The sequence below is a fragment of the Alexandromys fortis genome, unplaced genomic scaffold, assembly GCF_014885135.2.
Source record: "Alexandromys fortis isolate MF-2015 unplaced genomic scaffold, M_Fortis_MF-2015_v1.1 scaffold_362, whole genome shotgun sequence".
NCBI classification, from domain to species: Eukaryota; Metazoa; Chordata; class Mammalia; order Rodentia; family Cricetidae; genus Alexandromys; species Alexandromys fortis.
Genome location: NW_026068272.1, coordinates 424,027 through 450,342, shown reverse-complemented (window position 1 = coordinate 450,342; position 26,316 = coordinate 424,027). Strand labels below are relative to the sequence as shown.

Here is a 26,316-nt window from a genome sequence, read left to right as displayed (position 1 = left end):
TTAATTTGTGGGAGGAAAAAAAAAAGAACCACAAAACTAGGTGGGTAGGAAAGCGGGGGGCAAATCTGAGAGGAGCAGGAAAAAAGGTGAATGTGATCAAAACATTATATTAATGTAATCTACTAAGGAGATATACAGTATTGTAACCTACTAAGAATATATACATTAGTGCAATCTGCTAAGGAGATATACATTAGTGCAATCTACTAAGGATATATATTAGTACAATCTACTAAAAAGATATACATTAGTGCAATCTACTAAGGATATATACATTAGTGTAATCTACTAAGCATATCTATATTAGTATAATTTACTAAAGATATATACACTAGTATAATCAACTAAGGATATATACATTACTGTAATCTACTAAGGAGATATATATTAGTATAATCTACTAAGGAGATATACATTAGTATAATCTACTAAGAAGATATACATTAGTGTAATCTACTAAGGAGATACACATTAGTATAATCTACTAAGGAGATATACATTAGTATAACATATTAAGCTCTCAAAGAACAGATATAAAAAAGAACATTTCTCTATCCTTTCACACTGTCATTACCTCAGAGCTCCCAATATCTTTACTGCCTACCAATCCTTCAAAAATGCAACCACATAAACTCGTATGATTATAGCTTTAAGCACAGAAAACACCCACAAGTAATTTTTAGGGACAAAAGGATGAGCCCCACACAAGCCAAGCACACCTTTACAGATGGTTCCTCCATTCTATAAGCAACTAACAACTGGCTTCAGGCTTTTGACCCTCATAAAACTGTGACTTTAAACTTTAGGAATGGAGACAGAAATGCAAACCTTACTCAGAATGTAACAGTGCTAACACTGTCCAGCTCAGCGCTCTCCTTACCACTTAAGATACCTAACTTGCCTCAGTCTCTGGCTAACGATGGAGCATTTCTCCACTATTACAAGGCCAATCTTGTGGACGGAAAGAGGAGAAATGGGGAGTACCCCAAGGCAAACCTGAGGTAAACAAGAGAGACAAAACCCTGTACACCAGGAATGCTAAAGATGAAATGCAAGCCTGATTCTGAAAGTTAAGCAGCTACACATGGCCCAACACTAGGGTGCAGGCTTAAGGGCCACACCGTATTCTGCTGAAGGAAGGGTGATGAGATCCCAGCATAGTTTCCTTTCTGCTGCAGCCTAAGACTTCCAGTGTTTAGCTCCTAGAAAACTCTAAAGCTAATACGCCCTATTTAACTGTGGTTCTTTGGATCAAGACATACTAGAATTGTCATGGAGGAGATACTTTGAAAGAATTAAAGCTAACACCTAACTCTACAGTGTTAAATGGGATTTTATAAGAAGGCTACAAGCCCATTGGGTTACTAAGAATGTAGAAAGAAAACAGAAAACAATCCCCAGTACTATGCACAGTGCTCAGCCAAGAACCCATGCTCCTAACTGACCCTATTCTCTTTCCCCTGTAAAATCAGGCTCCCTCTCTGCTCTCGCCTATCAGCAAGCAAGCATCATCTGAAAGGATCCCTTCTTGTACCTCACTCCCTTGGGAAGCTCACATCTTATTCTTTGTTCCATGTTACAAAATCCTCCTGGAGAGGGTCTATCTGAGCTCTGTATTTCCTCTCTTGTCATTCTCTCTAGTAAACCCTTCTTCCCCCATCACTCCACCAAAATAGCTCCTGAAAGGTCATCAATGACCTCCTCGTTGCCGAACCCCATAGTCATTTCTGGCTTCGTCTCAGTGTCCAGTTAGCCCAACTCTAGCAGGGCTGAAACAATGGAGCATGCATGGGCTTAACTCCAAGATCTCTTAGCTTGGTCACACCCACCAGGAGATTTCATACAAGCTCACGACCTTAAATAATATTTATATACCAATGGCTTCCAAATGCCCTTGCTCCTCTCCAGACATTCTTCTAATTCAAATTTATTTTCCAATACCAATAAAAATTACCGATTTTGTATTCTTTCCTTGATATTTATTCTTCATTGCAATAAACAGAAATTCTACTATCCTTTCAGACCAAAAAAAAAAAAAAAAAAACAAAAACAAAAACAAAAATCCACCATCACCAGACTTCTAGTTTTCTCTCTTGCCTCACAGTCAGTGGGAACACACGCTACTGATAGCGTGCAGCCACTTCTCACGTCCTCTGGCACCTGCTACCGCCTGGAGGGAGCTATGTGACCTCTAGACTAGACACTGCCATTGTCCCTGATTGTCTCATCTCTTTTCAGCTGCAGGTCATTTTCTTCCCAACACGTGGACAGATCGTGACGCTTCTTGTTTGAAATCCTCAGACTGTGGAGATGGACTCCTTTACAGAGGAAGGTGACAAGGGAACATCTGAGCTGGACAGCCAAGTGTCCTGAAGAGCAACAGTGGACGGCTGTGCACAGGGAAGAGCAAGATATTGAGGACTGCAGGGACACATATGCAGGAGACTGACTCATGGTCCACAGAAACTCTCCTCCATGCTGAGAACCATGTCTAACTCCACGGAAGCCATAAATAACAAAAGTGACCACTGTGATCATGAGGAATACTTAAGTCATTTGGGGACAGGAGTTTAAAGGAGCCATGGGATTCCTAGAAACTGGGAAAGTTGGAGAAATGATAAATCAGATTCAACCTCTTTAGTCTTCCTCTACAAAGACAAACTACCTAGTAATAAACAAACATTTATCAGCTAGTCTCTAGTTAAAATGGTAATTTTGAAGTCTTTCATTTGTTAAATCTGGTGGCTTATGTGTATGTATGTATCTGTATACACACATATGTATTTTAAAAAGCAATAGAAAAAATAAAATGTGGGATTTAAAAAATTATAAGAACTCTTGCCCATATAAGGTAACAAAAAATAATTACATATTGAGCATTTGGACTCGAGTGAACTACAAGCTATTTTCGTCCACATACTACATTTTAGCTTTTTGCCCTCCTAGTTTATACAATATATTTTTATTCTACTATTTTAGACCAAACTAAAAAAAAATAGAAAAAGAAAAAAAACCTCTCCAGTGGTCCCTACTTTATCCTTTCCCAAACTGCTGCTCTTAGATTTGACATGCATGTGTGTTTGTTGGCAAGGGCTGACTGACACACTAGAGGCACAATATGAATTTGAGTTTATCTGCAATGGGCTAAGATATGAAACAAAGTCAGCATGAAAGAGACTCATGATAGGAAGGGAATTTGTTCTACTGGGGAAAAAAAAGTTATTTATGATCTCCAGCTTCCAAGCCTACCATACCTTCTTTCTAAAAAACATTTTATCAGCACATATTAATTATACAAGCTAATGGGTTTCATTGTGACATTTAAAAATATGGAATGCTCCATGAATTCACATGCCATCCTTGCATAGGAGCCATGCTCATCTTCTCTCTAGTTCCAGTTTAGTAGATACGCACAGGCCCCACGTTCATCCCCAGAACTACAGAAACATGGCTAGCACAGGAAGCTCAGCACTTATATCTAAAGCACTGGAATTCTAGGAACAAAGGCTCAAGAATCCTGTTGCTAGCTGACACCGACTCTCCTGTGATCTGTAAACAGCCCTTCCTTTGCGAAACTGAGCGAACGGCAGTCTGAAGCATGTCTTTGTGTAACTGAAATTACAGGCACACAATGAATAGAAAAACTCAACTGTGCATGTGCAAACACACACTCATATTCACACACACAATCATTGCTCAACCATATACGATGACTTCTCTATATCTGATTTGCGGTCGCTGTTGTATCATCAGAGATAACTTCTACAGCATGCCTTCCTGGAAGCTGTAAATGAGACATTTAGATGCAGCCAAGTGAATAGAATAGCTTGAATTTTTTCCATCAGTCCCTGGTTAGACCTCCTCTTGGATAGACATAGAAAATTGCCTGACCTATGACTGAAAATGTTAGTCTTCCTGCCAACTGCCTTAATGACACTGTCCCCAGCATCAGCCATGAATATGTGTGTCCTCCTCTTAAGTGAGAAGATGCAGGCAAGGGCTCCAGCCAACAAGACTCGAGCTTCTCTCCTTCGTGGCATCTGTCCCATGTTCCCGTGTCTTTGGGAAGTGACAGGTAGACATCTTGTGCTAACCAGAGTCCAATCAGGTCGTTCTGCCTCAGGGAATCCTCCTTCCTTCTTAGGAACTGTTTCCTTATCCACAAATAAGCTTTCATCTGAGATTGACTGGTGCCACTCAGAGAAGTAAAGGCCAAGAACTGGGAAAAGGTGACTCTAACTTCATCTGTGACAATGTGCTGGGGTGATTCTTAAGACTGCCAAACAACTAGTCTGAGGGTTGCGGACACTGCTCTTTGGAAACAATACAAATACACAATATAAGTTTAAAAAAAGATAGTCAAGGTTAGACTTATTAGACTATCAAACTCTAAAAGATATTTTTTTTTTTTTTTTTTTTTTTTTTTTTTTTCCGAGACAGGGTTTCTCTGTGGTTTTTGGAGCCTGTCCTGGAACTATCTCTTGTAGACCAGGCTGGTCTCGAACTCACAGAGATCCGCCTGCCTCTGCCGGCGTGCGCCACCACCACCCGGCAAAGATATTCTTAAGATGTATTACTGACCCCCAAACTGTGTTCAATAGACATAACTCATTTATATATGTTTTACAGCAAGAGGAACAGCAGCTAAGAGTGGAGCTGTGACCGTAAAGAAGAGCGGGACTCAACCTCAAGGCAGTGTGTGCATCAAGCTCCACGTTCTCAGGACAGAAACACGTGCCTTGTGTGACTTCATTCAGGTCTCAAGTAAATTACTGAACAGGACACGTTTGAAGGAAAAGCCTCGTGATAGTCCTCAAGATGCTGGAGGGCGTGAAGACGTGGATCCCAGAGCAAACTCACTCCTTAGACCAGCTGACATGGAAATTTCTAGTTTAACAAGATACCATGCCTTGATATAAAAGGTGAAGATACCCACATCCATCAGTCTTTGTCCTTCTCATTCATGTGTACACATATGCACATGCATCCCTACATACATACCACATATACAAAGGAAAAGTCCTAAGGGAGAGGAGAAAGGAGACCAATTCATCTGTAAAATCCCATGATTTGACGTGAGAAATCCCATGATTTCTCAGAGACCATGTCTGCGAATGGAGGCCTGCCGGCTCTACCCTGAAGCTTCCTCCAGGCACACTGCTGTAGATTCCTTCATCTTGAGCAGACAGACCATTCTCACTGCTGACCCCCGGTACTCCAGGGACCATGGCTAGGTTGTCTTACGCGCCCAAGATCACAGTGCATTTATAGTATTAGTAACAAGCTAATCCAGTTCTTGATTTAACACATGTTGGCTCAAAATTGAGCTCTTTTCTATCTTGCAGAGTCCATGTTAATCTTCCAGCCCTGGGTTGGCAGAGACTGCGGGAGCAGGCTGTCCTTCAGTGTATCCCTGAGACACGGCACCGAGCTCTCATTTGTCCACCCCTCAAGGCTCACCTGCATACCCGAGCTCTTCGTTGCTTGCTTGAAGGCTAACTCCTGTCCAGATACATGTCTTTCTATATTCTCACTCCTCTAAATCACTAGGCCTTGATACTGTAGCCTGCATTAACTCCTTCTGCCTAGTAGTAAGTAGTCTTTGTGGCTTTACTCACCATAATACAAGTGACTGACAGAGAAGATCAGAGTCACTCCAACATCAGAGTAAAGGGGTTGAACACAGTGCTAGCATGTCATCAGTAAATCGGTGACATCAGCCAGGAAGATTCTGAAAATCCATCAACACCATCTGCTTTAAATGGATCTACACTTCTACACTCAGCTGAAGGAAAGTCAAGAAATGGGAAAAATCCTGAAACTGTAAAAGGTGCTATAAAACTGCAGTACATTTCACTTCAGACTGCATATTCAAAGGAAGAGAGCTAGAGGAAGGGAGCTCAGGGACACACAGCTGGCCTTGCAAGTATAAGGATCTAAAGTCAAGCCTCAGAACCAAGGTTAAAAAAACAAAAGGCATGTGGGTGTATGTTTGTAATCCCACTGCTGGAAGGCAGAGGCAAACATATCCCAGGAGCTCACCAGGCAGCTGGTGAATGCCTCAAAAAAAAAAAAAAAAAAAAGTGGATAGCACCTAAAAACATGTAAATCTGTCCTCTGGCCTCCACATGCACACACACTCACACACACACACACAGCAAGACACATTCAACTGCATGTGTACGCACACAGAGAAGCATGCACACACATACAGACTCACATATACACACATACAGACTCACATATACACACATGAACACATACAAGCATACACAGAAGCATGCACACACAGACTCACATATACACACACACATGAACACATACACACATACACAGAAGCATGCACACACATACAGACTCGCATACACACATATATGCACACAGACACAGAAACATACAAAAGGTGAGAAACAAAATCATAGAAATTATAACTGAACAGTAATTCCCACTTTAAAATGAGCCTCACACTATTAAGGACAACACAGACTCACCAAGAAGTCAAGATGGATTAAACTTAGCATCCTTTTCTTATAGGACAATTAAGTGAATTTTTTTATTAAAAAAAACTTTGAACTGTTAAGTATGTTCAAACAGGTAGATTTGTTTGAAATTTTTAAAAATGCATTGCTCATTTGTATGACTTTGGAAATCACATCCCTTAGGAAAAAGTCAAAGACTCCAAGGGTGAGCATATTGAACTTAAGAAAAGAAAGGCTTGATGAAAACTAATAAAATTAGCAAGAGAAGAACACATAAATGTTCCATGTGTCACTAGGATTCACTCACTCGTCCTTTCAGCAAGCATGCGCAGAACACCAGTGATGCAGCAGGCACTGTTCCCGGTGTGAGCTATGTCCATCCCTGCCCTGAAACTTGGCATGCCAATAGGGAAAAACAAACAAGCGTTAAGCACGGCAGCCTTCCCAAGGTGGTACACAGCCATCCTGGAGTTCACACTTACATGTGTGGGGGCTGGAACTAACAGACAATAAGAAGTGATGGGCATCATCCAAGACTGGGTTATAAGAGACCAGTGTCTTGCTTATACATTCTCCATCTCTCTGTTTGCTTGCTGTGGTTAGGTCCCCTGCCAGCTTAGGAGACCCACCTTGGAGAAGCCCTGTAGAGGAAGAGGCAGGTTCCAGGCACCAGCTAGCACCAATTAAGGCCCTCAGATCAGCAGCCCACAGAGAACAGCACCATCCCATCAGCCACACAAATGGGCTTACAATGAAACCCCTTCCAGTGGAGCACTGAGGAGACTAAAATGGCCAACACTTCATGGTAACCTAGGAGGGGCCCGGGGTGCAGCTCTATCCAGATGCCTAACAAACAAAGCTATGACAGAAAACATATTCAGACACTAAGTGCTGGAGTGAATATCTCACACAATAACATATAAATGATCTATATAAAAGATGCCTTTTTAAAAAAAGAGCAGAATAGGCCTGGCGGTGGTGGTACACACCTTTAATCCCAGCACTTAGGAGGCAGAGGCAGGCAGATCTCTGTGAATTTAAGAACAGCCTGGTCTATGGAGTTAGTTCCAGGAAAAACTCTTGAGCTACATGGAGAAACCCTGTCTTGAAAAAAAAAAAAAAGAAAAGAAAAAGAGTAGAACAGGGAAGAGAAACAAAAGTGAATTTTAAGAACAAGTATAATAAAGCTTACATATAAATGTTTACAACAGCACAATTCATATATGTCAAAAGGTTAAAAAAAAAACACTGAAATGTCATGAATTAGTGAATAGAAAAGCAAAATGCAGTATGCCTGTCCAGTGAAATCTTATTCAGCCATAGAAGAAAATGAGTGTGGGTGCATGCACAGCATAGTCAGATCTGAAATACATCCTGCTAAGTGAATGCACCCAGTCACAAAACATTAGGGACGTGCCACGGCCATCTGAAGGGTTCAGAAACAGAAAGAAATGTAGAGGTTTCCTAGGCTACCACTGGGGAAAGACCAAAGGCAACTGAACATGAAGGACCTTACTGGAGGGTGACAGAAGATCATGATGGGGGCTGTGGAAATCAGTCAAATGACTGATAATCATAGGTTTATACAATTAAATGTGCAAACTTTATGAAACCTATCTCAAAAAATAATTTTAAAAAATGAGGCAGGCAGGGCATCATTGAAAATACGTTGTTAGCAGAAATCTAAAGTAGGAAGGGTGTTCACTATTCCCAGGGAAAAACAGACACAGAAACTTATGCAAAGTGCCATGGGAAGGAGCATGCTTGATATGCCTGCATGGTGCAGAGGTGTAGTGTGGCTGGAGCCCGGGATGAGGAAGGAGAAGAGGAAGTGAGCAGATCCAGAAGGAAGGAGGCATCACAGCATCCAGAGTGCATGAGATCCCTGGGGAGATGGACTGCAGCGGGGTATATGAAGCTTCTGGGAATAGAAGGGTTAGAATCTGCTTTGCATCTCAAAATAATCACACAATGCAACAAAATTATAAGCAGCAACTAGAGCTGGCCGTGGTGGCGACCCCTGTGATCCCAACACTCAGGAAGGAGAGATGAAAGGACTCTGAGCCTAAAGCAGACTGGACTGTGCAGCAAGTTCTAGGTAACTCAGAGCTATATAATGAGAGCTCGTCTTTAAGGAAAGGATTGTGAACAAGGGCTTAGGGGCACTGATTAAGGAAGCATTTCCGCCGGATGGTGGTGTCACACACCTTTAATCCCAGCACTCGGAAGGCTCCAAAGTTACACAGAGAAACCCTGCCTTGAAAAACCAAAAGCAACCCAAAAAGAAGAAGGAGGAGGAGGAGCATTTTCCTGGATGAAAAAAATTACTCAGCGATAGTCATTTATTCCTGCTAAAAGGCAAATGCAGAATATTCTATACTAGTGCATGTTATATAACGCTTAACAAATTTATTAAAAAAAAAAAACAGAAGGGTTGGGGGCACATGAAGGCTCCATAACCTGCTGCATCCAGAGCAGCTGACCCCTCTTATATGACTGAGGCAGTGAAGGTCACTCCCTGAGCAGAAGGTGGAATTTGTCAGTGTCTTAAACTGTGACCTGCTTGCCAACCACATCAGGCCCTGCATGGGGTGTAGAGCATAGGCGGTCCTCTCCCTCTCTTCCTGCCTTCTGACATAGGAGCCTGGGGATGTAGCCAAATCTTACACACTTCTACAATATTCTTTACAAATGATAAGCCTGATCAAGTTCTCTTATGAGAAAGCGCACAGGTGACCTAAGCCATGTATCTGAGGAAAGAGTTAAGAGCTCAATCCACACGAACATTCTAAAGATCGTCTTTAATTTCATCACAAAGTTAATGTCCCCTATCTCTCAGCACTTACCCAGTTGTTTTTCTTCCCAGCATAAATTTCCATGTTCTCTCCATACTGAGGCTCTTCCAGGAGTGTCTGGTACTCAAACATGAGGCGTGAGCTCTCGCGGAGGCGGCTGCATTGAAACTGGTGGTACTGCTGCACCAGCTCCTTCACCACGAGCAGGAGGCACTCAGGGTTTGAAGGGTTCCAGGAGGCGAGGTTCTGAGGAGTCAGAAATGAGGACCAGTAAGAAACAATTTCATACAAATCCCTTGTCACAACTGCACATCAAAGCAGAGGAAGGGAGCAATAAAAGCCTTCGAGCAAGACTATTCCTGATGGGCTGGGCACTCAGGAATAATGAAGAAAAAAACAGGTCATGCCAACGTAAGAACTGAAATCACCTAAAAGACTGATTTTGACCCTGAAACACTGAATTTGTTTTCTATTCTTTTATGTTCTTTGTTCCTAACAGGAAGCATGTAATTCAACATTCTATGCAAAAGTAATTTAATTCCACATCCACAGACCACCTGCATCCGTAACCCCAGATGTAAACAAATGCTCTGCAAACAACAGCATTTCACAGAAATAGAAACATAATAGTATGGGCTGATCTGGAAAAGGACAGGAAAGGAGAAGACACAAGGGGAAATACATCTAGGAAATGCAAGATTGGGGGGGGGGGGCAGAGGACTAGTAAGATCATTCATTCTTTCCACAGTAAGTGCTGAGTCTCCCGTTGTGCTGCAGCCACTGGTCTAGACAGTGAAGAAAGCAAGTCCTTTGTCAAACTGAGACCGTATAGCAGTGAGGACTATAGCAGCTACCTGAAAACCTAGACACCTGAAGTCATGGCCTTCCTCAACTAATACTGAAGTTTCAAGGGTGACCACCAATGTTTCTACAGAGTAAGTGCAAACATCAGCACAATAAAAGGGGACATGGTAGCATCTTCACATGTCCTGAAAATAGTCTGATGCCACAGATTTCTGAAGGGTCCCCAGGGATCTGCAGACCCACTGTAGAACCATCACTCTACAATACATTCCTTTAAATACAACTTAAGCGTAGTCGCTAGCTAAAGAAAACAAACATCAAAGTCAATGCCCTTGGTATCCATGGTTTCAACATTCATAGATTCAACCAACCACAGATTAAACTCATTTAGAAAACAATACACTTGTACTGAACTAATATTTTTCCTTGTCCATTATTCTCTAAGCAAAAGAATGACTATTTATGCAGTATTTATATGACAGGCGTCCTAAGCAAGCCATAGATGATGTGCACATATTACTACAAATACCATCGCATGTTATAGAAAGAACTGAGCAGCTGCAAGTCTTGGGATCCATGGCATCTCCTGGAACTGATCTCCCACATATACTCAGGAACAGTGGTACTCTGCTCTGTTGAGTAGACTAACCTGACAGTGGGGAAGGAACGAGGCATTCCTTTAATTGATAGAAGGGATGGGGCTAAGCAGACACTCACGAAAAGAGGAAGAGGAAATGCTTCCGCATCCTACAATAAAGTAGCCATGGCGATATAAAAGTGATTTGGTCAGAAGAACACAGAGTCCTGCATGGCAAAGCTCTTGACCTTGACAGCCTGAGATTCCTCTGAGCTATTCAAAGTCTCATTAAAAATACTGACAGAATGTACGAACACAGACCAGAACTGAAAATGGACCACTACATAGCTTGCTATGTGTTTCCTTCAGAGATCATTCAACGCACAAATAGGAAAGAAAATGACATTCTGCTTTCTGGAGAAGTCATGTATGCCTTCCCAAGCTGCCTATTGTCCTAAAGCAAAAGGAAAAGGTTTTAGTCACCTCGATTTCTACTTTATAAACTTTTCCATTTTTCTTCAGGGTTTAGAAAGCTGCATGCCCATACCCACACAATAAGATAAATTATAAAATATTATTACCTGGAAAACATCTGAGTAATTTGAATTTATTTCAAGTCATTTATTCTAATTCTTAAATTCACAGTACAGGCATGCCAACCAACACCTCCTTCCTGTTAAAAGGCGGCCTCCCAGTACCTGGAAATGCCTCTGACCTTGACCATTCAGACACACTTCACTGGAAACCATGCCCACCAGTGCAGGTTTAGACATACTAAGCTAGGTACAGATTTGTCTCCTATGGCTACATGACCACCTTGTTAAATAAGCCATGCTGGGATCACGTTATCTGGGGGAAGGGGATAGAAAATATAAAAGGTTTTAGTCACTCCCTAAGACTGAGTCTCCTGAAGACTAAGACATATTTTAAAAACCATGTCTAGAATACAGGACGCTCTGCTTTCTAATTCTCATGAGTAGTAAATACAGCAGAATGCACAAACTTCGGTCGGGGAGGAGGCAGTGGTATACATTTTCTGGACTCTACAGAAAAGGAAGATCTAGCTGTGTCTCCATTCACAAAGTTCGCTCTACTTTATTTTTGCTAGTGAACCAAGGAAGACATCTGAAATGAAGATGGCGACAAACCACAGGCACGGGTCACACATGTACTAACAAGAAAGAACACTACGATGGATCCTAAAATGAAGAACACAAAATACATCTGAAGAAAATGATCAACTCTAGTCAAAGAAGACAGCAAAGAGTTGGGAAGAACTTAATTTGCCCTCACGAATGCCTGTGACACAGTTGGGACTGGGAAGGGGTGGAGTGCGGGGCTGTTCTTTTCAGAGACTGCTGAGCTGGTGGGGTTGGGTTCTGCCGATAGTCAAGAACAGAGAGCACCTGAGACTATATCAAATGGAAAGCTGCACCTCCCTCAGTGGGGATACTAAATTATTCATGGAGCAGAGTCAGTCATTTCATGGGGATGGTAATTCTCTGCCCCTGCTCTGGCTACCCTGTCCAGCTGCTTCAATTCCAAGGCTCACAGAATACTTTGGGAATGTTAGTGCCACATGCTGTTGCGACAGGTCATGGCCTCAGTGGACTTTGGAAATGACCAATGACATTTTCATTTCTAAGGGACGAGGAACTGAACAAGCAGGAATTGTTTAAATGTCCGTTTGCGGGAACATACACATGATAACAAGAGAACTACATCTGCTATTGGCTTATCCACCACAAGACTACATCACAGGTTAGCAATGAAAACCTCTATTATACCTTAACATACAAATATAAATATATCAATACAAACAAGTCTAATTGTCTTTAGATATATTTTCATAATTCCTTGAAATGCAACAAGTTCCTACTTTCTTTTAGCTAACACAAGATGGATATGGTGCGGATGACAGGAGGGGCAATGAGAAAGAAGCTTCAGGTCTACACAGCATCTCTAATCCCTGTTCACATAAAAGCTCTCGAAATAGTCACACAGTCCTGCAGCTGGCAAACAAACGAACAAACACAGATCGCAATACTGGAATCCCATCCCAGGCTGGGGGCAGTGCTAACGGACAGTTACTATTTGGGGTCTTTGTTCCAAAGAAGATTCAAGCACTAAGAACAAAATGAAGCACTTGGAAGGGAAGAAGGACTGTGTACTCCTGTAGCACACTCACAATGGAAGACATTGGCCAGGCCAGCAATTAAACAGGGCAGTGGTTGCAGGCATCTAGTGGCTTTATTTTCAAATATTCGAATAACTTTCTTGTAGGCAGCACTTAATGCATCAGAGGTTCAAGACTGTTGTGATATTTGAAGTTGTTAGTTAATAGTCTTTCAAAGCCCAGTGGAGTTGATTAGAGAAATATACAAATCTCTAAGATCTAAACAAATAGCTAAGTAGACACCAATAAAAAGTCATTTGAGGGATTAATGTGCAATAACAAAAGCAGTCTAAGAATAGAGGGTAGTTAGGCCTGAACACTCACTTGAAAAGAATGGCTACAGGTAAATGGAATGTATACTGAGAGAAGAAGGTGGCTCATGACCTGTGTTCAGTGGCCACTCCCAGCCATGACCAGAGTGCAAAGGAAGCACCCGGATTGTCTAAACCCGCAGCCCAGAGCTCTCGGAGGTTCTGATCTGCTTCTTAACCAAGAACTGACCTCTCCAAGTCTGTGTTTGAGGCCCCTTCTAAAAGGGATGTGTTCATTTTTCATTTTATTATCTTTTGTGTATAAGTGGTTTGCTTACATGTGTTTTAGGCTTCATGGGGGTGTCTGACACCTATAGAAGTCAGACAAGGGCACGGATCCCCTGGGACTGGAATTATAGACAGTTGTGAGCCACCATGTTGGAAGCTGAGAACAGAATCTGAGGGCTCTACAAGAGCAACAAGTGCTCTTAACCAGCAAGCTCCCTTCTGAGACCCTAAAAGGATTTTTTTAATGACTTGGAAGATGGCACCCATGAGTCCATTCCCCAGTCTTACTGTAAAATAGTAGCCAGCAAAGTCTTCTGGCTCCTAGTGTAATATGATCTTGACTCCATTTCCTATGGACATAGAGCCAGAAGACAAGATCAAGGGGAAAATACGCAAACATCTTAATAATGAAAAGGAACTTTTCCATGTGATTTTGTGATAGTACTAACAAATCTCGTACAAGAGAGAACACATAAAGAAAGCATGTCTGACTTGACTGCAGTCTCCTAGCAGGCTTACCCAGCTAAAGAGGAACTTTCAAGGACCAGAGGCACTCTAGAGCACCTTCAGATATCTACCCCAAGGTGACGTCATGATGTCCACAGTTTCTCTCATCCAGTTTTGGTCTAGGATATCAGAACTATTAGTGCTGGAAAACTGGCTTAATTTCTTCTATGAGCAAGCAAGGCTTAATTCTAAAATACGAGAAAGTAAACTAAAATTGTAGATGTGGTTCCACTTAGAAAATTCAAAACCTGTATTGTCCCTTCTTGGACATCAAAAGTTGCTGTAGAGACCACCTTTCTGTGGCCCTTAAAAGAAGGGGACAAGGACACAGCCCCGTCCCACAGTGAATCTACAGTTCAACTGGGTCTCTAGGATCCCACAGCAGTTGGCTTCTTAGGTTGCATTTCTTCCTTCACAGCGGATGGGAAGAAACAAGGGTAGCAGGGCACAGAGGGAAGAAGTTTCTGAGAGCTCCTCTTGCTCCACCCTCCCTCTCTCTCAGAGGCTCTCTCAAGTGGCACAGGGGTGAAGACAAAGGCAAGCATGCCCCCCCCCCCAAGGAAGAGACCTAACAGCATCCTTCTACAGAGAGCACAGCCATCTTCCCTACGTGTGAAAGAGCACAGCACGAACACACTAACGTTCCTGGATGTGATAGAAGCGCCTTAGATAGAGTACCAGACTGAGGAGGAGTGAAGCCCATTTCTTCTACAGGTGTACCTTTTCCCACACAATTTTAAGGTGCTATCTTTTAACTATAAGATCTGGTCAAGACTAAAACACTCCTTTTATACCTGTTTCTCAGAGAAAATATGAATTAATATTGGTGTTGCATTTAATGTCAAACAAAACACCACTATGAAATTTGATTAACAAATTCTCAACATTGGGAAAAATAAACTTTAATTTTCCAGCACAGACTGGTTGAGGCTCTGCCACAGTGCGGCTGCCATTCACCTGGCTGCTAACGTCACACACTGCCCCATCCGTGCTGCTCAGACCTGTGGGCAAGCCTGCAAGGGTAGAAAGAGAACTAGAAACGCGATTGCAGCTTGACTCCAAATGTTTTTCCTGGGGACGTACTGAATCCTCCAGGTTGCTCGAATATCATCCAGGGATGTGATTCTGAAGGAAACAGCTTGTTACTGCTTTTCCTGGCTGTACTACAAGAAACAGCAGTGTGAGCCTATTTTAAATTAATGTGTGCTTCTGTGTTTCTTTACAAGACATTAACTGCAATGCTCAGTTAAAGCAAACACTTTGTGTTTCTCTTTTCATTAGGAAATGTCTTCAGAATTTCAGAAGCGGAAAATTCCCAATTTTAATTGCCAGTTTCTAACGCGGAGCAAATTATTTAAATCCCAATGAAAGACCCTTCAAGCTTAGTGAGCCTGTGGGGTAATGAGTGTTCATAAGTGAGAGGATTCCTAACTGTTCTCTGATGGCAAGAGTATCATGATGGAGTAAGTCTTTCTGTCTCTTTCATGGAGACTTTACAACAGTGCACGGCACGTAACAGGACAAAAAGCGACAGCCTCAAGCAGGCTGTTATTTATAACCACAGAGACATCTGCAGGCTAACACCTGCTTTCTGGCCTCTGACCTAACTGACTTCCGAGCTAGACCAGTCCCGGTGCTGGAATGACTTATTCTAGTTGTCCTCATGTTGGACTTAAAGATCCAGAGTCCAATACCTAAAACACTTGCCTTAATTTGACCCCTCTCTTAATCCAAATCCTAAGTACAGACTTTCCCAGGCAACAATGACCTGATCACAAAATTTGTGTGTATAAACAGGGAGAATTACCTAAAAGGAAGCAATTTGAGTTCTTTTTGTTTTAACAGGAACATGTAACTACAGAGAAAAAGAAAGCAAGATAAAGCAGGTATTTAACTAAAGAAGACACAAATACTGCACAAGTTGTAAGAGCTTGCGTTGTCTTTAGTTTTCTCTTTAAAACTATACCCCTTCCTCATGTATACATATGATGTACATACATACACTCAAGCATGCATGTATACATAAAATTAATTTACAAAAAACTCTAGCTCTTAGACCTCAGTCCATTTGATGGTTATGACACAAACATACAGTAAGTTTCCGCCCATTGTTTGATGCCCAACACCAATCTCTCTCCTTCTGCTAACACCCACCCAAATTTCCTTAAGAAGCTACCCCTCACCATTCAAAGCCATGGGTCTGGAATAAGAACTATCAGATAAAACCCTATAGGTGCTGACTCTCCATCCCAAATATTTTCTATGCGCCCAGTCTCAATGACTAATTCAGTCTCAGTCACACTAAGTAAGGAAGTGGTGATGTGAGCAGCACTACTGAGAAACGAAGGCTTGCCCTCTTCCCATAGTGGGAGAATAGAGTGGGAACTGGAGTAACATATTCACAGAAGCAGGACAACTGAAGAAATATGTGGTTATGGGGAATATAGGTCAACACAAAGCAAAGCAAAGAAGAAATGAAATGAAATGAAAGAAAACTAGGTTCTTCAGTGGCATTATTTTGGCCACAAGACCAACATTATCTTGAGTCCAACTGCAGTCTCTTAGAATCCTAAGAGCCAATGAACTTCCCTTTGCTGTTTTAAGACAATTTGAACCAGGTTACTATACTAGGTTTCTATTACTTTAAAAGAATAGGTGCAGAAATTAAAGGAGGAAGAGGAAGAACAGGAAGGGCAAGAACAGATACACTAACACTGAAACTGCCATTCTGCCTTCTCTGGGAGTGAGGGAGAGGCACAGAAACTTTTACCCAGCCATATAACTAGAGAAAAGCCTTTAACCTGAAAGCAGAGACACTTTAGGTACTCATGTTTTCCAACAGAGATAAAATCTGAGGATCTTCCTCCATTCTCAGGGCAGAAAATCCACAAAAAGGATGGACATATTTTCACTAACTTTCCAATGATTATAATCATTTCTGTTGTGGGAAAAATAAACAAAAGGAAAGAAGAATAACAGAAAGCTATGCTTTTGTAAAGTATGACTCATTTAGTGAATTTAAATTAAAATATATTTGAAATAGGTAGCTAAAATGTTTCCAATCCTAGAGTTCTTCAAACACCAAGAAGGTATTTGTTTGGTGGGTAATAAAGACTTCCAAAGGAGCAAAGAGACCCACTAAAGGGTGTAAAGAATGAACTGGTTGAGACCAGATGAGGACACTTTGATTGCTGGCATGTAACTTAAGGTCATATATTACAATCTGCAGATAGCTATGCTTGAGCACAAAGCTTGGAGAGGTCTTCACTGACTTCATGGTCCTTTACCCAGGAGATATTTTTACCTTTGCTCCACTAGACTGGAGCACATCCAGCACGTACAAGCTGTCTTGTGGTATCACATGAATGCTGGCTAGATGCCAAGCTGGGAATGTGTGCCTTGGAGCAGAAAACCTTCCTATCTTCTGCAAACAATCTCTCTCCAGAGACTTCAAATGGGCCCCACAAAGCAGCCACAGTGACTGCACTCAAACCATACATCAACTTAACAGTGCATAGTGAGCACTGTTTAATCAACTGTCACTTCTTCAAACTAGTCAGCCCTCACCAAGCCCCAAACCCATACCTCACCAGTTCTTTCCAAACTGTGGTGAGCCCCACAATCAACAAAGAGAAGTAACTGTCCAACGCTGTCATGGACAATTACACATTTACCCAGGCCAATTAAGTGCTTCAGAGATCTTAGGCTGGCTTTCCCATTCCACGCTACCAATGTCCATTGCCATCAATCCACCAACAATCAAACAGAATGGGCCTCCTGTTCTCAACAACCACCATTTCTCATTTCAAAATAATCTCTGCCAGGTATATCAGTCATGTTCCATGCTAGTAATCACAGCAAGTATTGCAGCAGCAGGAAAATTTGGTAGTCAAGGGAGTCACCTCAGTCTTCACTAACCAAAACAACCTGCCATCTTGAAGTCAATTGGATAGCCTTGGGTGTCTTCAGAACAACAGTCTTTCAAAAGCAGGCTCATAGGTCCTACCATTAAAACATGGATTCAATGATCCCAGGATGATACAGAATCTATTCTGTGTTTCTGAGCCATAGTCTGGCATTTAATAGCAAGGTGGAAATTTTAAGCAATTTTGTAACTGTTGTTAAAGGCTCAACTATTTTACAATGATTCCTTAGACCCTCATACAACTTCACTGTATGAGGCTGTACTCTCCTTTCCAGACTTTTCTGCTACTTGTCCCACATGTTTCTCAGGAAGTAAGAGAATTTGTGTATAGACAATGTCTCTCACAACCATAGGCTTCTAAAAAGTATTAACTCTTGGAATCCAGGACTACCTATACCTGGGGGAAGGGAGGGAAGTGGGCATGATATATTTCAACAATGGAAATATCCTGACATGATAGCATATACTTACAATCCAAGTATGCGAGAGGCAGAAAAAGGAAGTCAGTTGAAGGTCAACTTTGCCGATGTAGTAAGTTCAAAGCCAGCATCGTCTATATGAGAGCCTATACTGAGGAAGGGAGAGCAAATCCTACTCTTGCTGGCTTCTGCTTCTCCCACAGCTCTTTATTTTGCTAAATTTAGCACCTCTTCCCCTCTTCTGCCTGGACATGGAATCTTCCAGGCCTCTCCTGGGATCCTAGCATTTGGGCTTTAATAGCATCTATGCCCCAGGGAGGAAAAGCACCACCTATGGTGTGATCATTCTTAAACTGGTCATATTTATTTGCATTTAATTTTAAATCATCATCATTTTACTCAAATATTTTTGTGATGGCTCAAATAATATTAAAGAATCACAAAGCATTTTATAAATTGGCAGATGTAGCCTGCAGGCATGCTTTCCTTGACCTGCACAGAATTTTTATTTGAAGATCTTTACACAAGGCAGACACACTTTGACAGGTCACAGTCCCCACTAATTCTCACAGCTGCTGGATCACCTTCCTCCCTCATCTGGTGACCTGACTGGCCCCTTCTGATGTCTGAGTTTACAACCCCTGTGGTTAAGATTTTAGGACATTCCTAAAAAGATGATTTAGTTCCTCCCATGGTTCCTTCATTTATGTTACAGGCAGTGGATGTTTGTTAGTTTTATGTTTGCAAAATACAACAGAAAGAAAAGTTAGGCTTTCTTTGTGAGTAACAGTGAAACAGAGAGCTTTCTGCTCAATGAACCTGGTCATGTTCACCATGAGTGACTGACTTTCTGGGTAAGAGTTACTCAGCCCCACTTTCCTTCAATGACACTGTTTCAAAGAGTCTCTGAGAACAGAGACAGTAGCTTACTCATCTCTGTGCAAAAGTTGTGTTAAATAGCCTGGACTTTACAACTTACACACTTAGTTATTTTCAAAAAATAATCACCACAATTTATTACAAGCTAAACTAGATATATTAAAGAATCCAAGAATTTTTAAGGATCAATAAAGATACTGAATCACTTGAGCCAACTTTATCCGGTGGCTTTGAGCAGAAGTTGGCAAAAGAATACTGAACAGTAATTTTGAAAATACAATACTGCAACATGAGTAATTACAGTCATTAATCAATAAAAGTTTAGGCCATCTTAAAAACAGTACCTTTCAAGTATTCAAAGATACAACTTATTTTCCAAGGCTAGCAACACGTAAAATAAAAATGCAAAAAATTATCAAAACAAAATGAAATATCATGGTTCAATAGATGAGACCTGAAGGATACAAAACAGCACATTAAATCATTTTCCAGTTCAAAAAAACTGCATGAGATGTTGGTCTTCCTGTTTTTCATAAACCTTATAATTGTGCTTCCAGAAAACTACCAAGCATCTGCCTCTATGTAGCTTATTCTTCATCTTGGAGCTCTCGCAAGGAAATAGAGAGTACACTGTGCCAGGACCACTATCTTCTCCAGCCAAAATCATTAAGTCTTGGAGCCAATTTCCTCTTGGTAAATTTTGATGAAATTCCTTCCATTTGCAGCTTCCTTACTTAGTGGTAATGGCTGCACATGTCACAAGCCAATATATGTACATGTGTTTAACAATATACATTATTTATTTTACAGTACTATGTATATCAGTACACCCAGGTAAACACACGTCTATCTATGCAGTCACACATAAATGTGCAGTTCCATAACGGTTCCTAGAATCTACTGAAGTAACTCTCTAGAACTACCATTTCCTAAGTAAGACAAAGTCTGAGCCCTCACATTCCTCTGGAAGTCAGCATCAACCAACTCTTCTATGCAGCTACAGCATAATGAGAAGGTTGGCTAAAATAATTCTAAGGCTTTACACTGTCCCTTAAATGCTTCTGAATCACCAAAGAAAGATCAAATTAGGTTCTATTTTAGGGTAAGGGGTGTTTTATAAAAACTCAATTGTGTTTTAAAACATAATGATCTATATAACTTATACAGTAAATTTTTATGAGTCTAAATATTTCACTAGTTGAGCTAACCTTATTTCCTCCTATTTACTCTTAAGATAAAACTTGTAATTTTACATCTCTCATTTATAGTATGGATACATTATGTACATTATTTAAAAGACTGCAGATTAAGCATAACACATTCCCCATTATTTATCTAATTCTTCAGTCCTTCAACTGCCAGCTTATTGGTTATCCATTGTTGTTCAACATAAACTACATTTTATACAATTCATATTTCTTGATGGACTAACATAATTTATTCTAAGACCATATGATGCAGCTATATTTTTAAAATAGTGAGGTCACAGAGGTTAAGTAAATAGAATGGTTTTAATAAATGACAAGTATACTGTACACACACACACAAACATCTCACTTTTCTAAAAGAAGTATTATTGTAAATTCTAATCTATGTCATATATTATACACAATTGCTTAAATAAAGTTCTTATAATAGCCATTTTACATAACTCAAATCTCTAGTGAGGGAAGGGAGAAAGTTATTTTTTTGTGTGATTTTTAACCAGAAGATAAAATATTAAGACATATATATATACCAAACAACTTACATAACATTCAGAGAAACAAATAAATGTGCTAAATTATACCATGACAGACATGGTTAGCAAAAATCCAATTTTATAGGATGACTTTTATTTTGTTGTAATTTTATAGGATTAATTATCTTGTTTTTAAACCATATATTGCAAAGAGGAAAAAATGGTGAAAACATTTAAGTTAAAAGATACTAGAAAAGGTAATAATCAATCACACTGTATAGATCTTGGTTCAAACAATTAGAAATCTGAGCAATGACAGGCTATTTAAAGGGACAATGGAACAGCTGCTAGTGTATTTCAGAGAAGAAAGCAGTATTCAGGGGTATAGTTTCAAAAGGATACTTTTTTAAGTACCATATTAAAATATTTTTAGAAGAAATGGCATGTTTGAGATTTGACTCAAAATAATCCAGCAGGCAACAAGTGGATAGGGACAGAAGCCGGGTGACAGGGTCATGGAGTTTCATGACACAATGCTCAAATCTCCCAAAGACAAAGTCTCCTCATAAGAAACTTGATAGATAAAATTAGTTTTTGATTTGCTTTTCTAAGCACTACACTCTGATGTCTAGACATGCCTTGCTGAACATAGCAAACATGACGTGAAGCTAAGTGGTTAAAGCACTGTCACTAATCTTAATTCTTTAATCTGACTAAACTACTCTTAATTTACCAGCCTTCATTAACCTTTAATTATAACTGTTATGATTGAAGGAACAGGTATTCAGCACAAAGCACCTGAAGGCCAAATTCTCAGCACAAGGGACATTTATTTGCACTAGAGCCATGTTTGCCATGCTCGGGCTGGCTCGGTTTTTTTCACTAAACTTCTCACAGGGCATTATTTTCTGAGAAAATCAAAACTTTCAAAAAGCATGCTGTGAAACAGCACAAGAGTTTTGGTTTTTATTTTAATTGCTATAAACAAAAGGCCCCAAAAATTACTAATAATAAAGAGGGAGGGGTAAGGAAGGAAAGAGGAAGGAAGATGTTCTCTAGGCTTGTTTTAGAAAATAAAACTAGGTTAATGGCTAATATTGCAAATGAGGAGTGTCATGTTTGTATAGGCAAAGACTTTGCTTGTTTGTTTTGCTTATTTACTGTGGTTTTTGAGAGAAAGCCTCATGTAACTCATATTTTTGAACTCTTGCTCCTCCAGCAATCCAAGCATATAGTCAATGTCTGTAATATCCATTTTATCTTTTTGTTACAATAAAATGCTTGTAATTTAATCAGGGCAGATTTTAATAGGTTTAGAGGAGTAGGAATGGAATAAAAAGATAAACTAAATGGTTAAATTAAATTTTTAATAACAAATTGTTTTAAATAATAATTAAACTTGCTGGAACAAACTTTACTTTTTGAAAACAAAATTGCCAAAGGGATTAGCCAAGATAAGCTTCATGTCAGCACTGACAGCATCTTTAAATTTAATGAAATTAAATGTGTTTTAAAAACATGCCTTTAGATAGGCAATGGTGTTTCACACATTTAATCCCAGCACTCAGTAGGCAGAGGCAGGCAGATCTCTGAGTTGGAGGCCAGCCTGGTCTACAGAGCAAGTTCTAGGACAACCAGGGACAAGAAGACAAACCCTGTCTCGAAAAACAAAACAAAAAACAAAAACAAAATGCCTTTTAAAATGCAAATTCTATCAATTGCTACTCTTACCGATTATTTTCATTTAAATGCAGTTTGTATTAATTCTTTAAGAATCTCATACATACAATACAATATATTTTGATCAAACTGATACCCCTTAAGTCCTAATTCGTTCTAGATCCAATCTCTACTTCGTTCAAACTTCCTGTCCTTTTTTTTTTAAATTTTGTGTTGTTTTGGTTTAGTTTTAGGTTTTGTTTGTTTCTTAATAACTCATTGTGTCCAATTTGTGCCGCTCAAATATTTATGGTGATGGGCTATCCACTGGTACCCAGGCGACCTACCAGGGACTACATCCGTAGAGTGGTCTTCCAGGAAGCTGTAAACTGCCCTCAGCTATGCTCCACAGTGGAATGCTAACAGCCCTGATCTCGTGCGGATGACGAGAGTCTGCGAGTACGAGTACGTGAGAGCAGCGGTTCCTCTCTTGTCCAGAAGACACTGCTGCGCTCCTTGACCTCTGACCTCCCTCCCTGACCTCTGGCTCTCACAGTCTTTCTGCCTCCTCTTCTGCAATTGTTCCAGAGCCTTGAAGGGAGGAGTATAACAGAAATGCTCCATTTATGGCTGGGCAAACAAATTATTTTTAATCTCATAAAGGACTCCTTTGATTTTAGAAACTGATTAAAGATGGCTAAAGGCTTTTTTTTTTTGAGACAAGAGAAAGACTCTTATTAAATTACTCCAGTTTGCCTTGGACTCACTCTGTACCCTGACAGCCCCTGAATTATAAGCTTCCAGCCTCAGATTCCTTAATAGCTGAAATTATAGGCCAACACTGGGCTTAGCAATCCCATTTTAGAGACTCTAAATAATTAGCTGCCCCTCTTTTAAAAATTCTATAATAATCCAGACTTTTACTTTTCAATCTGGCTTCTTCATAAATGTTCTTGAACCACATTCAAGAATAAATATGAAATGTGTTGAATGTTTTGCTTATTATAATATTATAATTTTCTGGAACTTTCATAACTGTGTCAACTTAAAAAGTTTTTTAAAAAACATATACAAGGTCTGCTGAGTCACTGTCAGTGCTGGGCGACAAACCATTCTGCGGTTACAGGATTACATCAGACCAGTGTAAGGGTTGAGCTGCCACTTTACTTTGCAGGTTTAAATATCTTGGCTTTCCAAAGCTTGTGTGGGGGCTGCAGTTTGGCAAAAAAAAATTCTCAGCCGGATGCAGATAATTCCTCTGAAAAAAATGTTTTTATAATAGCTAAGATTTTTTGCTTTTAAAAATGTTAGAGAAAGCATACATTATATCCAGGTTCAATCTTTATCATACTTTCCCGCTTTTTCATGTGTTCTCCGTGAAGCTAACTCAAGTACAGCAAGCTAATCCACAAACATAAAGACTTCGTAAATACAAAAACTCACTTCCCTCAATAGTTTAAAAGTAAGATCAAAAATCAAAACAAGCTACTTCAGCTACAAGAGAGAACGTAGGACTCTTCTGAAAGCATAGCCATCTGCTAAACTCTCCATAGTTAGTTCCATGCTGTCCTTGGTCATTTTTGCCTCTGTGCCCCATTTTCTTTCTGTTTTTACAGTGGAGTTGATGCTTTATCCATTCCTCACAATAGCCTTGTAAGACAGGGACGAATACTCTTAGGGTTATCAGTTTAAAAAGTGTAACCATTAAGTACCATATCCAGCATACAGCACAACTGAGAACGGCAGTGATTCTGGGTCCCCCGTGCTACTTGCGGTTCTCAATTCTGGTCAGATATTGGAATCGGCTCTCTGAAACCACCAAGGCCCAGGTGTGATTGCTGCTGGTGTTGACTGTCAACTTGACTGGATTTGGAATCCCCTAAGAGTCTCCTTGTGTGTCTCTGAGAACTCAGGCAGATGTTCCAGAGAAGATCAGCCTTGAGCAGAAAGCCTGCCATAAAGAGATCTGAGGAAAAAGAAATCTGAAAGTGCCTTCCTCATGTCTTCTAAGTATGCCTATCACTGCCATTGGATTCTTTGCTTCTTCCACCTTCCAATGTGTACTCAATACCAGCAACACTCAGAGAACTTAAAGGAATTCAGCTGCCAGGACCACCTGCCGTGGGGTGGCACGAAGCACAGTAGGCTGGGCCCACCCAGATCAATTAATTCTAAGAGGACCACAGATGCCAGCCCAAAATACTATACCCAACAAAATCTTCAATCACCATAGATGGAAAAAACAAGATCTTCCAGGATAAAGTCAAATTTAAACAATCTATCTACAAATCCAACCCTACAGAAGATATTAGAAAGAAAACTCCAACCCAAGGAGGTTAACTACACCAATGAAAACACAGGAAATAAATAATCTCACACCAGCAAAACCAAAAGAAGGAAAGCACACGTGCACACACACATGCACACACACAATCAACACCCATAACAAAACAATAGGAATTCAACAATCATTGGTCATTAGTATCTCTCAATATCAATGGACTCAATTTCCCAATAAAAAGTCATATAATAACAGAATGGATGTAAAAACAGAATCCATCCTTCTGTTATATACAAGAAACACATCTCAATATCAAAGACAGACATTGCCTCAGAGTAAAGAGTTCATAACAGCTTTATTCATAATAGCCATAAGCTGGAAACAACCTAGATGTGCCTCAACCAAAGAATGGATAAAGAAAAGGTGGTATATTTATACAAAGGAGTATTACTCAGTTGTTCAAAAATGACATCATGAAATTTGCAGGCAAAAGGAGAGGACGAGAAAAAGATCATCCTGAGTGGAGGTAACCCAGACTTAGAAGGACAAACATGGAACACACTCACTTTAACTTATTAGTTGTTAAGTAAAGAATAATCATACTAAATCCATGGATCCAGAGAGGCTAAGTAACAAGGCAGGCTCAAGGGGGGGATGCATAGATCTTTCTGGAAAGGGGAAACAGACTTTAGAGGTGGGGACGGGAACAGGAGGGATCAGGTAGGGTTGGGAGTTGGACGGAGAATCCTGAGAATGACTCCTGCAATTGGGGGCATTCAGAGCAATGTGGAAACCTAGTGCAATGGAAACTCCCTGAAACAATAAGGACCTAGTGAAGACTCCTAGCAACGGGGGATACAGAGCCTGAACCAGTCATCTTCTGTAATCAGATAAGACTTCCAGTGGAGGGACTGAGACATTAACCCAGCCACAAAACCTTCAACACACAATTTGTCCTGCCTGCAAAATGCGCTGGGGTAAAGGTGGTATGAGTTTAGCAGAATATCATTAGGAATCATTTCACTGACTTTTTTTTTTAAATATATTGTTTTTAACTTTTGCCAGTCGTGTTTGGTTCTATCCTAGGTCTCTGGGCTGTCCAACCTCTGGATCCTGGCCCTCCAGGCAGTCTCAGGCATGGGCTCCCTCTCATGGTGTGGGTCTTGAATCAAGTGACCAAAGTTAATATCAACTACAAAATGACTGATCAAAAGTGTAATGTAATACTCTTGATGTCATGTGACGAAAGTGTCACTGAATGTGCTGGCTACTTCAGTGTCACCTTGACACCTCTGGAGTCATCTGCGAGGAGAGAACTTCAATTGAAAATAGAGCTCCATAAGACCAGGCTGTAGCCAGGCATGTAGGACATTTTCTTAATTACTGATGGATGGGGAGGGACCAGCCCATTGTGGGTGATGCCATCCCTGGGCTGGTGCTCCCAGGTTCTATAGAAAAGCAGATTGCAAGTAAAGATTAAAGATAAATGAACTAAAGAGTAAACTCAACGGGACACACTATAGCTTCTAGGACAAGATTCTTTCTCTCTCTCTCTCTCTCTCTCTCTCTCTCTCTCTCTCTCTCTCTCTCCTCTC

General features: G+C 40.5%; 1 protein-coding gene and 1 non-coding gene across 2 annotated transcripts in view; both read right to left on the bottom strand.

Moving 5' to 3' along the window:
- Positions 1-26,316, bottom strand: part of Babam2 (BRISC and BRCA1 A complex member 2) — a 313,631-nt gene that overhangs the window by 169,078 nt on the left and 118,237 nt on the right. The window contains exon 5 of the mRNA XM_050132036.1: positions 9,326-9,520. Coding sequence (XP_049987993.1) covers positions 9,326-9,520 — 195 coding nt within the window. The remainder of the gene's footprint in view (positions 1-9,325; positions 9,521-26,316) is intronic.
- LOC126494602 (U6 spliceosomal RNA) lies at positions 3,324-3,425 on the bottom strand. Its single transcript, XR_007590042.1, has one exon. It is a non-coding gene; the product is annotated as a U6 spliceosomal RNA (small nuclear RNA).